Source organism: Fukomys damarensis, unplaced genomic scaffold, assembly GCF_012274545.1.
Source record: "Fukomys damarensis isolate Sample0158 unplaced genomic scaffold, DMR_v1.0_HiC HiC_scaffold_35, whole genome shotgun sequence".
Classification (NCBI taxonomy): Eukaryota; Metazoa; Chordata; class Mammalia; order Rodentia; family Bathyergidae; genus Fukomys; species Fukomys damarensis.
The window spans coordinates 55,356,959-55,372,666 of NW_022900947.1; the positions used below are offsets into that span (position 1 = coordinate 55,356,959).

The 15,708-nt window shown below is 35.1% G+C and overlaps 1 protein-coding gene across 1 annotated transcript; it reads right to left on the reverse strand.

Moving 5' to 3' along the window:
- Positions 1 to 729: 729 nt before the first annotated feature.
- Jchain (joining chain of multimeric IgA and IgM) lies at positions 730 to 9,306 on the reverse strand. Its single transcript, XM_010606093.3, has 4 exons — positions 9,173 to 9,306; positions 5,049 to 5,175; positions 2,127 to 2,207; positions 730 to 1,496 (listed from the first exon to the last, which is right to left on the reverse strand). Exons 1-4 carry the CDS (start codon positions 9,234 to 9,236, stop codon positions 1,286 to 1,288), a joined length of 483 nt encoding a protein of 160 aa, XP_010604395.1. The 5' UTR covers positions 9,237 to 9,306; the 3' UTR covers positions 730 to 1,285.
- Positions 9,307 to 15,708: the final 6,402 nt, after the last annotated feature.

Genomic DNA, 15,708 nt, shown 5'->3' on the forward strand with positions numbered 1-15,708 from the left:
ACAGATATTACTAAAAATTGTTACCACTATTTTTTTTTTTTTTTTTTTTTTGAGACAAAGTCTCACTATGTAGTTGAGACTGACCTGGAACTCACTGTGTAGTCCAGGCTGGTCTCGAACTCATAGAGATACTCCTGCCTCAGCCTCCCGAGTGCTGGGATTACAGGCGTGAATCACCACTCCCAGCAATTACCACTATTTTTAAAAAGGAAACAGAAGAATGAAGAATGCATCACAGAAACTGATTTTTACCCATTGTTCTCCGACTGGTTTAAATCAAGAATCAGCATTTACCTTCCATAGTGCCCTTAGATATATCAGTTGGCCTTGTCTTTCTGCAATAAAGAGTTATGTATGTGTCATGAAGACCTTGCCTTTTTTATTCAATTTTGGGTATAAAATGGTCAAATATATAAATGTGTGAATTCAGTGGTTAATGCATCATTTCACTGTAGTTACAAACTGTTCATCAATAACAAATTACATTTAATTTACATATAAGAAAGTTAATACAAAAAAAGAAAGTTAAACTTTTTTTAATAAATTATTTCACACAGGTATATGCTTATGAATCTATTTAATTGTTCACACTGTTAGAGAACACATATTTTAGAAAACAAAACATTTCATTAGATTCAGTTGCAACAAAGATGATTTCCAATGGTAATATCTTACATTAACCTGATTGGTGAAAAAATTTATCAGAAAAAGGAAATTCTGCTGCCACATCTGTGTATTATGTCAAAATTGAGTTTTAATTGTTTTAAATTGTATCATTCTCTTCAAATTGGTTTCATAAATATTAGATTACATTTTTAATAATTTTATATAGTTCCAGCACATGTTATCCATATCATTTTTCTAAAGAAGATACATAATTGACCTATGCTTAGACATATATTTTCTCTACACAGTGAAACTTTTAAAAAGGAAAATGGCATAGAATGTGCAAAAGCTCTGGCTCTCCCAAACAAAGCAAAGCAAAGAGGATGTTTAATTATGCCTCCAGATTTTTACTGTTTGAGTTTTACTTTCTTTTCTTCTCTATTCTTTTAAATGCTAAAAATTATGATCTTAAGGAAGCATGTTCCTCAGATAAGCATTAAAATATTTAATATTTAGATTTGAGGAGTAATTGCCTAATAAAACATTCTTTCAATTTTTAAGGGGAAAGTTAGTCTTGCACTGATTTTAAAATTTGGCCTACTGGTAATAAGTACACTAACTTTCTGGATGAAATGGAGAGCTTCTCAGGACCAAGCTGCACAGTCAGCAGTGACTTATGCTAGTCGGGGTAGCAGGAGTCAGGGGTCAGGGCTGCCTTCACCATCTTGTTCTCTCCCCTGTATGTGAGCGGGACCACAGTTGTGTAGCATTTGTTCCTGTCATAAGTGTAGCACGTCTCTGGCTCTCTGTCTTCCCCACAGAGGTTGCTCTGCGTGGCAATAACTACCTGATTATCCAGCTCCACTTCTACAGGATCACATTTTTTACAGCTGAAAAACAAAGGAGACACATTAGTAATTCACATTAAATACTGTATCAAAATATGAGTGACCATATATTTCTACCTAAAATCAGTGAGCTTTTATAGCCCTGACCTGTACTAAAAGATGATTCCTTTTGGACCTAATCAACTGTATACTACAGAACAGTTTATTAGCTTTTTCAACCTTTAGTATACAAAAAGTACTTAAAAGTAAGCTATATAATTAATATGATAATGTGATTAATCGTCTTACCTACAGAAGCTACTCTTGTGTTAGGTTTATTCCCAACTGTATAGTTTGTTTAAATGAGAAAATAATATTTTTAGAAACTATTTGATTCCATCATTTCCAAAGAAATATTTGCATGTTTATAATCTGAAATCTATTTATTGAGCTATTAATATGAAATGACCCTTCCTGTATGAATGACAATAGTTTCTTCTTTAGAATAGATGTATAGCTATTTTTTATCTGTCATGTTTCAGTGAATGTGACCCCTAATACCATAGGAATGTATTCAAAAGTTCAGTTACTTGTAAATGTTTATACTCCAACATATTTTCAGAAATTTCTAATAAGGTTAATTAAAAGGTATTAACTTCCACATATCTATCAGTATGAAAGAAACTCTCTTACATGTCAGACAAACGGTACGCAAAAGTGGTTCTCCGTGGTGAGGTGGGATCAGAGATATTCTCTCTGCTGTTCACAGGAACACTAAAAGAGAAACAAACAAAGAAAAATAATGGAATACAGATATTGTTATTTGATATAGGTATACTGCTAGAACAGCATTATTTAATTGGAACAGTATTTATCTTTACATTTCGGCACTATAGTAATACAGTGGTGCCTGGGTTCATGAACTCAAGTCTCTCCACGATTCTGACTGCAAACTGAACTAGATGGGGACTTCAATCAACTTACTCATAAGGTCAATATTGAACCTAAGCACTCAATTTGATTTGGTTCTCGTCCAACTCAGTTTGTGACCAGAATCATGGAAAAAACCAAAATCATGAACCAAAGTACCACAATACTATTACTCAGTTTTTACAGTCATTTTCTATACTTTATTTTCCATTCAACATAAATCTCAAAGTAATTCCTCTGTCAACTATCTTTAATAAGCCTGCAAAACCTTGGCAAACCCTGCCAGCTTGTATTACTTCTTTTTTTTTTTTTTTTTTTTTTTTTTTTTTTTTTTTTTTGGTACCAGAAGCCACAGCTCCGACATGCCTCGGCCATGACAATGTGCAGGAAGTTGTAGAATAATTTTATAATGATGTAAATAATAAAATAAAAACGACTGTATACTATTTGAAGGCAGCTTAGGAAAAGCAGACTAACTACAGCGACAGTCAATTTTTGTTTTCTTCCAGACTTAAAAAGGAAAGAAGCCAGAGTGATATGACTTTAAAAATATATAGTTGTGACTATTTGCAAGGCAGGTGACGGAACCACTGAGCTAAATTCCTGGCCCTCATTTTACTTTTGTGATGATTACCTTGATCATATTCCCTTCCTGGATAAACATTTCCCCATGTAGTCTCAATGAAGCTCATCTGTACTTATTAGAGCAAATGCCTGAACATAGTTGTTTGTCACAGAACAGTTGTTTGTCTAGGCTACATAATTTCTTTGAGGTAAAAATGTCTATGTAGGGCTGAGGAATTAGCTCAGTGGTGTAACGCCTGCCTCGCAAGTGCAAAGTCCTGAGTTCAATCCCCAGTACCAGAGGAAAATGTCTTATGTATTCCAAGTACCTAGACAGAAATGTGATGTGTGGAATATGTTCAATACTAGTATAATGAACAGACAGGCAGATATGATTAACTAATTTTAAATACGTACAAATAATAAATGAGAGAGATTACTGACCTACCCAAGTTCCTACAACAATTAAGAAATAAAGCTAAAGAAGAGGAAACATTAACCAGGCTGAAAGAGGTGGGAGGAAAACTTCTTCAATCAGAGGAACCAGTAGGCATAAACACAGAAGAGGAAGAAAGCACTGTGAATGAGGAAGCAAAGACACTACAGAACTGCTGGATTTTTTAACATAAAATAAAAGTGGCAATGGATAATCTTGAGAAGTCATGGTAAGCTTCGTAATTTAAGTTGGGCATTCGTAACATATTCTAAGAATACTGGGGAAACCACCAAAAGGGTTTCAAGCAGTATAGTGGTATGCTGGTAAGTGGCACATAGGTTAGATGAATAAATAAAAGCAAATATTAAAAATATATAATAAAAGCAAACATTTTAATATATGCCAGGAACTATATAAGCTCTAAATTCTATACAAGCTCAATATTCTCACAATAATCCTAGGAAGCAGGCACTATTTGCCCCATTTGAAGATGATGAAGTTTAGAGTGGAGAACTATTTTTTGCAAATAGGAAGAGGGCCATGGTGGGAGACATAAACAGAATTAAGATGTGTTACATATGGAACCAGGGATTTAACTCAGTGGTTCCACTGCCTGCCTCGCAACCACAATTTCCCAAGTTCAATCCCTGGTACCAAAAACAAACTAACAAACTAACAAACAAAATGTGTTATGTGCTGTACCCACTCCCCATGTTATCATTATGTATAATAAACATGTATTAATAAAAATTAAAAGTAGAAAAAAAAATAAGAGCACATAGCTGTTCAGTGACCCAAACAGAAATTGAAACAATACTCTTAAACATATTATTCCTATCCCATTAATTGAAAGAGATTGAATCTGTGCTCTGTTTTTATAAAAAATATTTGATTGGAGGAAAACTATTACGGTAGGAGTGTCTAACAAGAGAAATTTATTACCGAATGGATCTAATACAAATCTTATTTCTCAATTGTTACTGGCATTCTTGCTGTTGAATAAGAGCTACATAGGATATGACTTGGACCGTGTGAGAAATGAAATGACTAGCTCAAGTCCAAGCTACCAGTGAAGACCAAGTCAAATTAGTCAAGTTGATCAGTGTGTCTCATCTTATGCAGACATCTGAATATAGCATAAAATACTCAGTATACCATACATGGTATAAAGTAAGGCTTTTAGTGTTATCTGAAGTTTCGGTTTGAACTGATCAAGGACAACTGAAAGTTCTGCTTCATGTGAAATTACTCCACATAAACAGGGGACAGTGATGAATGCATCACAACCTTTAGCTGTAATCTGATCTAGCTGTCCATTTTTAGGGTGTCTGAAACACTTCATTCCTGCCCTCAACTTCTTCAAACTTGCCTTAAGGTCAAGAACAAGATTCAACCTCATATAGGGTGCTACACATCAAGAAGGGGAGAAAACCTGGGCGTGGTGGTGCTCGCCTGTAATCCCAGCACCCAGGAGGCTGAGGCAGGAGGATCGCTGGGAGTTCGAGACCAGCCTGGGCTACATAGTGAGTTCCAGGTCAGACTCAACTACATAGTGAGACCCTGTCTCAAAAAACCAAAAAACAAAGAAGGGGAGAAAAAATACAGGTATTACATTTAAACAATGTTTAGTAACAAAGTATCTCTGCCTACAATGGGGGGAAAAGGAACTATGGAATGTCACCTACATAATTCGGATATTTCTCTCCACAATGTAGTCATTAGGGTTTTCAGAGGAACGGATGACCCTGGAAGTAACTCGAACACACTGACATTTATTGTCAGCAAGGATGATCCTTTCCTCTTCATCTTGAGCTTGGAAGATAAAACATGATGAAGAAAGGAAACCAAAGTCAATTTATATATTTTATAATTCATTCACTTTTCTTTCTTTTGTGCAGAAAAATGTTTTATTATTCATCAGTACCAGCTTTTCCATTTGTTTTCTTTCTAATCTAAAATAGCTAAGTGGACTCACATCACAGTGAAGGAAATCCAAATGTACTCAAAAAGGAGTTTTCTCTTTTTTTCATCGATTAGTCCATGGAAACCTGGCTGAAAGCATTCTGATTGTCCTCTAATGGTTCTAACAGAGGCACAGCTCTTTGAATGATGTAACACTGTAAACAACAGTGTCAAATGCCAAATTAAGAGAGAAAACAAAACTCTGTAGTTTTCCCTAGCCAAAGCAATTAATTCAAAAGTGAAAAAATAGCATTAGCCTTTATAAACTCCATTCATTCAACTCTCATTTGTAACAACAACAACAAAAAAATCTTGCTTATATTACATTAGAGTAAAAACAGGCAGCTTTACCCCAAAGAAAAAGTGTTTCTGTAAGATATTTAAATATTCTCTACAATTTTCCTAGTTCCATTTTTGTAACAACAATCAGATAATAGGACAATTGTTCTATTAAATAATGAGTTGCATTAATATTTCTTATAAGAATTATTTTAAAGGATGGAGATATAGTTATAAAATGGTATAAATTTGCAAAAACAATTTAGAAAATATTGTGAAGTACACATTCAATTTAATATAATATGCCAACACACAAAAATAATGAATAAATGAATTAATACACAGGTAACCATTAAAACCTTAACATTGAATGTCAACATTTATTGTCTAATCTAAATGATACACAAAAGCTTCTGGTTAGCATTTTAAGGAATAAACCAAAAAATTTCTTAATAGACTTGGAGCAATTAATAGATACTTGAGTTTATAATAGTATTATTCAATAATGCTAACCATTAGGTTAAAGGCATTTTTATTCTTATAATTTTAGCTATATGGCATTTAAAACTTCTTCCTGTTAAGCTTCAAATTTAAAAAAAAAAAGATTTAATACATGAAATCAAGTTATAAAGGTTATATGGCCAAGATGGATATTATTCTAAGTTCAAGGCCCGCTTGAGCTACAAAGCAAGGCTCTGTCTCAAAAAAACAAACATAAGCCAGTGTGACGGTGCATGCCTGTAATCCCAGCACTGGGGAGGCTGAGGCAGGAAGATCACTGTGAGTTCGAGACCGGCCTGGGCTACACAGTGAGTTCCAGGTCAGTCTTACTACATACTAAGACCCTGTCTCAGAACAAAAACAAAAACAATAAACATAAAAAGAAAAGATAGATCATTGTAACTAGAAATCTAATCTAATTATTCCTGAGTTGATTCCCAGAGCACAGAGAACCTAACTGCAATATTTCAGCCATTACAAAAATACTTTTAGATCATTGTAACTGAAGCACTTTGTAATAATTAAGTCATTATTCAAAGTTCTCAATAAATCTTCTGATAAACTCTACACATTACTGGAGAATACAATTCAAGATAATGACATAACTCTTAAAGTCTTCTGAAAAGAGTAAAATGATTCAAATGGGGTCATCTTCTCTACTTCTATATTCATAACTCTTATATGTTTTTCTCAATGAAATATAAATGAGTATATAACGCCTGACCAAAAATCAGACTGAGAGTCAAGTAATGACTTGATTATTGAGCATTAAATGAAAAAAAAAATCCATGTTTTATGATGAATGCAATGTATTTCCTTAACAGAAATCTAGGAAGAACTTATCACTACTGTTGTTATATAAAAATATTAGACAGGCTAATATATCCACTGGAAGATGTACAAATACTTTCTATTCATGAAGATTGAGATTTTAACATTCTCTTACCTAAAGGGTGAATTTTTCCTGATAAGCCTGCTATTAAGGATTTACATTACTTTATTCCAAGAGCATCTGAGACATAGTAGGTACTCAGTAAACACTTGTTAAATTTAATTTAATTCATTCAAATAAAAAATTAGAAGCAAAGCATGGTGGCACACACCTGTTATCCAAGTGCTCTAAGAGGCAAGGTGGGAGGATTACAAATTCCAGCCCAGTCTGGACAATCTAGCAAGACCTTGTCTCAAATTTAGCAACTTATTAAGATCTGTCTTAAATTTAGCAACTGAGCAAGATCTTGTCTCAAAAAGGGGTGAGGAATGCAGTTCAGTGTGAAGGCCCTGTATTCAATCTCCAGACAAAAAGAAAGAGAACTACATAACAATGTATGGTAGATATAACCATAATGAGTTTATTAAAAGATGGTTCCTTTTTGGGGGGTGCTTTTTGTTTTGTTTTTTTGAGACAGGGTCTTGCTATGTATTAAAAGATGGTCTAAAACTCACTGTGTAGCCCAGGCTGGCCTCAAACTCTAGGTGATCCTCCTTCCTCAGCTTGCCTAATGCTAGGATCATAAGCATGTGCCGCCATGCCCAGAAAAAAAAAGATGGTTACTTTATGCAGGAAAGTAGAGGAGTATGGACTATATGGTCATATTTCCTGGATACTACCTATCACTTGCTGCTGTGTGACACTGAGTAAATTATTTCACCTAATTCTTCACTGCTTCAACTATATGTTGCCATAATTTTTTTGGGGGGGGGGTATTGGGGATCGAACTTGGGACCTTGCACTTGCGAGGAAGGTAGAGGAACCACTGAGCTAAATGCCTGGCCTACTTCAACTATATGTTGAAAATAATAATAGATCCTATCCTCATAGGTTGTTGTGAGAATTAATTTATGTAAAGCTATTAACACATCAAAACAATATTGAATAAGTGACAGATATTTTATACACAGCTATATACATTTTACACATGAATGCCTAACAGGTATATAAACATGTCTATGTATGTACATATTTACATGTTTAGGTGCATATAAATATACATGATTTATTACTAAAATGTTTATCTTTTAAATATTATTAGAACATTATTCTTGATGCTATTAGTAAAAAATATATGACTATTAGTCACATTTCTGTCTGTCTAAAAATAAGAACAGGTTCATTAAGTGTTAGAAACAATTCAGTCAAATTATATCATTTCTAATTCATATGCATTCTAGATGAAAATTAACACTATATTTCTATATTCAGAATGTATTCATTTTCAAACAGATATTTGAAAGATCAATAAACAAAATATTACATAGTCATTAAATTATAGACAACCTGATTAAACATTATTAAAGGATCATTAAATATATCTTGGGGGGGAGCTGAAGATTTAGCTCAGTAGTGCTGCTGCCTGCCTTGCAAGTGCAAGGACCTGAGTTCGATCTCCAGTACCAAAAAAAAAATAGATAGATAGATAGATAGATAGATAGATCTATCTATATGTGTGGGCTCAGATCTACCAGTCTTGGCTGGGGATTTAGCTCAGTGGCATCGCGCCTGCCTCGCAAAAAGCAAGGTACTGAGTTCTATTCCTGATGCCACAAAAAAAAAAAAGAAAGAAATAATACCAGTCTTTCTGGGGAAATAAAATCATAATGCTTTCTATAGTCTACTTACAGTAATTATTGCTTCATTTCTCTTGAATATTAATTTAAGACACAAGGAGCGATTACCAATTTTTAAGATGCAGTATGGACATTCACTTAAGTATGGCTATAAATTAGCCAAAAATATCTATTTTCCTAACCTGTAGGTTTGTGATAAGCAAACATCTAAGAGACAAGAAGAAAGAAGAATAATAATACTGGGTCTAGGGCCCAGGATTTAGTTCAGTGGTTCTGCCACCTGCCTTACAAGAGCAAGAACCAGAGTTCAACCCCCAGTACAAAAAAAAAACAAAAAAAAACTGAGTCTCATCTGTGTAATATCACTGCCCGTATAAAATTTAAAGCATGTTAGAAGTAGCTGGCTAACTGGGCAACCAAAGACTAAACATAAATTTTTACATTTGAAAAACAGATCTATGCTATATTTTTCCTTTTATTTGGGCTTTTTAAAAATTACCTGTCACAAGAAGAGTCTTAACAAAAATGGCCAGGACTCCCCAGAAAAGCACACGGTTCTTCATCTTGATTTCACTTCTTTTGAAAACTGCAGCCACTGAGTCAGGGTTAAGGTGTGTGATCGCTAAGGAGTGTGCAAATGACGGTGCTTCTGCTTTCTTAAAATAACACTCCAGGCAACTAACAAACTCAAAACAATCACAACTGCGGTTGAAGCCGAACTTTGATGCCCACAGTGAGAAGAAGTATATGATTCATATTTAAAGTACCTTCTTCTAAAGCATCCCAAAGAGGCCATGATTTAATGCAACTATTTTTATTTTACATTTATGCTACAGAAATATATAAAGTAGAAGATCAAAAATAATATCAAATCAGGAGGCCACTAAGCATGTTTAAATAAGGATTCTCAAATTTATTGTCTACATGTATTCATATTAATCTTCAAATCAAGCATCTCGCATTTGTTGTGGCTGAAACAATAAATGAAGCAAAGGGAAGGGAAGGAAAAGGAATGAAGGAAAGGAAGAAATGAAAGTGGCAACTGCATCTTGAGTCAATTTTTTCTACTACACTTAATTAGCTAAGCTACATATCTAAATATATACTCAGATTAAAGTAATTTTATAACATTCAAACATGTCAGAATTAGAAACTGGTGGATAGTGAATGAATCAGTTCCATATTTTAATTTCATAGCATTTAGGCAGGTCTGTGTTTTCCCATCTAGTAATACCTTTCAGAACTGTAAAGTTATGAAATGATTTTTATTTGAGATGCTTCACAGAAAACTGAATCACTGAAGTATTTTGTTTAAATTTTTTTCACTTAATTAATGTCAAGTTTTTTAAAACTGAGCTTTTGGATAGATACGCCCTACCCCCACTCTAACATGCTAGAATTTTCTCTTTGAGTCAGGGCGGGTTCCAGGAATATGCCGGTTACATTTATATGCAACAGCACCAAATCAGTATTACTTTTGGTTCTTAGCTCTAATTTTTAAAGAATTTAAGAAGTTATAAATAATACTTCCAAGATCACAAGCAAGCAAGCTAGAAGTATAGAAAATGGAAGAATAAAGGAGACACAGTATTAAGGTCAGCATATAATTATATTCCTTTAAGAATATTTATTTAAAGTGTAGCAAGAACAAAGTACCAGGTAGTGAAATGTGAAATATTACTTACTACACCATCAAAGTTTACTCTTATTTTAATTCCTACTATCAATAGGACTACTTGCATCTAAGAAAAATATATTGGAACCATATGAACAATGTTATGTATTAGAAAAAGGTAGTAAATGCTTGTGATCCCAGCACTCTGGGAAACTGAGATAGGAGGATCACAAGTTTGAGACCAGTATGGGCAACTTAGTGACTGAACAAGAACTTATGTAAAAAATAAAATAAGAGCTGGGGATGTAGCTCAGTATAAAGACCCTCGGTTCAATCCCTTGTACTACAATAAACAATAGATAGCAGTAATCCAATTGATTATAATATATATTAGACATTAGATTCTGATGGACACTGGACATTAAAGTTTGCAAGCCAGTGGACTAGCCTGGAAGTAGGAGGGACAGGTAACTGCCAGCCTTAACTATTTACAAAAGAGCAAGAACGTAATAATTTTTTGAAATAGGCTCAGTACTGAAAACAAGTTAGCTGAAATTTCCATTTATGTTTCCAAACCTGTTATAGGTGTCCTTTTAGCATGAACTAAACAGATGTGTTTGCACTTGTGTGTATCCCAGTTTTTCATCTCCTGTTTCAGTTATGTTCTTCCCACAAAAAAAATGCAAAGTGTGAATAGAACCCTTTACATGCAAGTGAGTTAAGTAACTGAGAACATAGCTATGTACTCTAAATTCTCCACCAAAATTGCTTTCTTTTTCTACATTCATATTTAAGATTCATAGAATAAGAAATTTAGTGATAGACTCATCTGGATAAAAGAGATCTTAAGGGTAATTTCATATCAACTTATATTCTCCCTCAAATTTTGTTTCTATTTCTAATACAACAGACAGCCTGAGTTCAGTGTTTGTTTGAAAACAGCTAAGCCAGTTGGACACCTCATTCCCTGTGGGATACTCAAACCATCTCAGGACAGAAAGAATATACTCCCATGCTTTCCCTTCTGTCTCCCCGTATCCTGAGTCTCACTGACGCTTTCTCTAAATACTAAAGGAAGCGAGGCTTAACCCTCAGCCTTCTCTTTTCTCTCCTCTTCAATTTTATTTTATCCCATGTCTTTATTTTTTTTCTCTTGTTGAGTTTATTGGTACATTTTAGGTATAAAATACAGTTATGTTCATTATTGGGATCTTGTACCTTTACATGACAAGTCTTGGTTCTCATTTTCTCCCCTTACTCCTGCCCTCCCTTCATCCCCTCCTCCCCTCCCCATTTACAAACACTTTTTTTTTTCCATTTTTTCATTTTCTCATATTTTTTTTCTTTTCTCATATTATTACCTTTCCCCTATCCTTCTCACTTTGCCTACACCTTTAGCCCTTTTCTTCCTATTTCACATTGTCAATTGTATCATTAGGATCTTATGTACTATTATAGTTTTTCACACCAGAGAAACTATTCAGTATTTACAAGTGTGATTTATTTATTTCACTTAGGAGTATATCCTCAATATGCATCCATTTTCCCATGAATGAATCTAATTTCTCATTCTTTATGGCTGAGTAGTATTCCATTTTATAGAAAAACCACATCTTCTTTATCCAGTTTCCAACTGATGGGCAAACGGGCTGTTTCCAAGTTTTAGCTATTACAAACTGTGCCACTATAAACATGGGTGTGCATATATCACTGTGATATAATTCTTTTTATTCTTTTGGAAAGATACCCAGCAGAGGGATGACTGGGTCAAATGGAACCTCTAGTCCCAGCTCTTTGAGGTATCTCCATATTGATTTCCATAGTGGTTGCACCATTCTGCACTCCCACCAACAATGGAGGTCTCCTTTCTCCCCCACAACCCTGCCAACATTTGTTATTGTTTGATTTCTTGATAGAAGCCATTCTTTGTGGGGTGATGTGGAATCTCAGTGTTGTTTTCATCTGCATCTCTCAAATGACCAGTGATGTGGAACATTTTTTCATATCTTTACTTGCTGCTTTTGCTTTTGCTTCTTTGTCTGAGAAATTTCTGCTCATTTCAGATGCCCATTTTTGATTTTTGTTTGTCTGTTTTTTTGAGACAGGGTCGCACTATGTAGTTGAGACTGACCTGGAAATCACTATGTAGCCCAGGCTGCTCTCGATCCTCCTGCCTCAGCCTCCCGAGTGCTGGGATTACAGGTGTGCATCACCATGCCTGGTTTCAGATGCCCATTTTTTAATCAGGTCTTTATATTTGGGGGGGGTGCTTGTTTTGAGTTCTTTAGACAGCTCCAGCTGAGGAGCAGCTGGTAAAAAATTTTTCCCACATTGTAGGTTGTCTTTTAGTTCTGTTGATGGTTTATTTTGCAGTGCAGAGCTTTTTAATAAGATGAGATCCCAGTTGTTGATTCTTTCTGCTAGTTCCCGTGCTACTGAGGATTTGTTCATAAAGTCTTTTCCTATGTCTATCCCATGTCTTTAAATGCATAGATCTAGCCTTGCCTTTGCCCACTGAGCTCTACACTCCTATATCCAACTTTCTCTACTTGTCTAACAGGTAACTAAAACTTAACCTCATAAAACAATACCAGTAATGACCCGTCCACCCTCATGCTTTGTCTCAAGACTCCTTCATCTCAGTAAAGGATACCTCTATCCACCTGGTTGCTCAAGCCAAAATCTCCTGCTCTGACTCCTTCTGCTCTTCTCTCCCATATCACATCAACCACTATGACCTCTTGGCTTACCTCCAAACTATAACCCAAATTCATTTCATTCTTCACTGCCATCCTCATCCAAGCCACCATCCTCTGTACCCAGTTACAATAGCCTCTAATAGAAAGTAACTCTTCCTCTCCTCCCCATCCCCCCCACCATCCCCAGCACTGGTGACAGGGCACAGAATTGACAAAACAACTAAAGAGATCCAGAGAATTCTTCTACCATTTAATAAGAGGTAACAGAGAACGGACTTCATGACCACCACCCTACCACTCCCATGCTCCCACCTCCAGTCTTAGGAGACTTAATGAGGGAAAGGGAAGTCTCAACATGAGCGCTGGCCTGGTAAAATAGCACTGCGTGGAGTAAGAGATGCCCCCACCTTCACCCTTGTAAGAGTGGAAGGTAGGGTACTTTCCTAATCCCAAAACCAAGAGAGGAAGAATATTTAAAAAATCACTCAAGTAGATCAGGGACTCTGAAAGAAGGAGCATCAAAATTAAGAGAAATGGCTCTGTTTGTCTCCCAGTGCTTACTCTCTGTGTGTCACTGACCAAAGCACTTAATTTCTGAGTCCCCTTTGTCTATAAATGAGGATGATAACAATACATACTTCGTGAAATTGCTGAGATTAATATGTGCTTCATGTGAAGAAGTTAGAACAGAAGTTGGTACACAGTAAGCTATATTCATTGTTGCCGTGGTCGTCGTCATCATCATGTCCGAAACTCCCTGTTGAGTTTCAGAAAATCCAAACCTGACCAGCTGCTGCCATCTGCAGTGAAGCTTAGGAAAGCATCCCGAATGAGCCTGAACTGTCCCGCGGGTGCTAGTACACAGGAATCTAGAAACTGACGCCTGCTCTTGTTAGTTAAAATAGTAATAAAAACATCCATAGTTTTTCTAACTCGAGGTAGGTGGGGAAGGAGTGCTAATTTGATTGCAATAGGGTAAAGCTGGAAATAATCTAAGTGTCTATAAACAAACTAGGGTATACTCATTACTAAGCAAAAAAAAAAAAATGAGCGAATTATTGATACACATGACATGAATTAATCCCAAAATAATTATTCTAAATGAAAGAAGCCAAAAACATTTTCAAATGGCACCTACATGATTCTATATTGTTATATGTTTGTATTTTTTGTAGAATATACAAAAAATCTATAGGGACAAAAAGTAGATTTCTTACAAAAATAAAGACAAAAAAGAGGGGAGAGGGTGACAGTATAAAGTGGTTAAGAAAATGGTGGAAGAATTCTCTGGCTGTCTTTAGTTGTTTTGTCAACTCTGTGCCTTAGTGCTAGGGACATTGTGGGGGAGGGGGGTGAATATATTCATGATCTTGATAGTGGCAATAAATTCATGGCTGTTAAAATGTTTCAAAGTATACAGTTTAATGTATGCAGTTCATTCTTTATCATTACATGTCAATAAAGCTGTTAAGTTCAGTCTTTAGAATTCAATTTTAAGTATTGCTAAGTTTCCCTTGTACACCCCTTTATTAAGTCAAGGATGTTCTTTTATTCCTAGTTTGCTTAAAGTTTTTATCAGAAATAGATACTGTATTTTATTATATCTTTCTTCTCTGTTTTAAAATGACTATATATGGGGAAAAACTGAGAACCAAGATCAGTGATGTAAAGGTACAAGATCTCAATGATGAATGTAACTGTACTGTATACCTAAAATGTACCAATAAACTCAGTGAAAAAAAAAGTACCAATAAATTCAATGAAAAAAATTTTTTTAATATAATAAATAAATAAAATAACCATATAGTTTTTTCCCTTTTCAGTCTCTTAATATGGTAAATTACATGTATTTTTTTTTCCAGTACCAGGAATTGAACTCAGGACCTTGTGCTTGCCAGGCAGGCACAGAACCACTGAGCAACAACCCTGGTCCTACATTGACTTTTTTTTTTGTGCCGGGGTTCGAACTTCAGTCACTGCACTTGCCAGGAAGGCGACGGCAGCACTGAGCTAAATCCCTGGCCCCTTACACTGATTTTTAAATGTCAAACTGACCTTTTATTCTTAGGATAAATTCCACTTAATCATGATGTAATATCAAAGATAAATTATTGGATTTGATTTACTAAAACTTTATTTTTAATTTCTGTTTTTACATTCATGAGGGCTACTGGTTTTAAATGTTCTTTTCTTGGGCCAGGGATTTAGCTCAGTGGTACCACACCTGCCTGGCAAGTACAAAGTCCTGAGTTCAATTCCTGGTACTGCCCCTGCAAAATGTTCTTTTCTTGTAATGTCTTTGACTAGTTTTTTATTACAATAATGCTGACTCAAAAGAATGAGTTTAGAAGTATTATATTTTTCTGGAAGAGTTTATGTAGAATTAATATGATTTTTTTTCCTTAAATACTTGGCAGAATTACCCATGAAGCCATGACTCAGAAGCTCCTTCTGAAGCAATGAAATGGGCCAAGAGCAATAGACTCCTTGTCTCTTTTTTCTCTCTCTCAGAGATCATTGTCCTTTGTTGCCTAATATCTTGAAAACAAGTACTATTTCATAAACTTGGCCAAGTTTTGTTTTTTTGCACTACTGGCAACTGAACCAGGGCCTTTGCTCTAAGCTTTTCTTTCTTCCTTTTTTTTGGTATACAGTTTTTTGTATACAGTTTTGCTGCTGTATACTCTATGGTGGCCTTGAACTTACTCTTTAGCCTGGATA

What these genes read in the sequence shown, in the direction of transcription:
- Jchain (XM_010606093.3), bottom strand. Translation starts at nt 9,236, where the DNA reads ATGAAGAACCGTGTGCTTTTCTGGGGAGTCCTGGCCATTTTTGTTAAG. An exon ending in TAAGACTCTTCTTGTGACAG is followed by an intron (nt 5,176 to 9,172) that starts GTAATTTTTAAA and finishes TTATCTTCCAAG; the next exon opens with CTCAAGATGAAGAGGAAAGG. An exon ending in GCGTACCGTTTGTCTGACAT is followed by an intron (nt 1,497 to 2,126) that starts GTAAGAGAGTTT and finishes TTTGTTTTTCAG; the next exon opens with CTGTAAAAAATGTGATCCTG.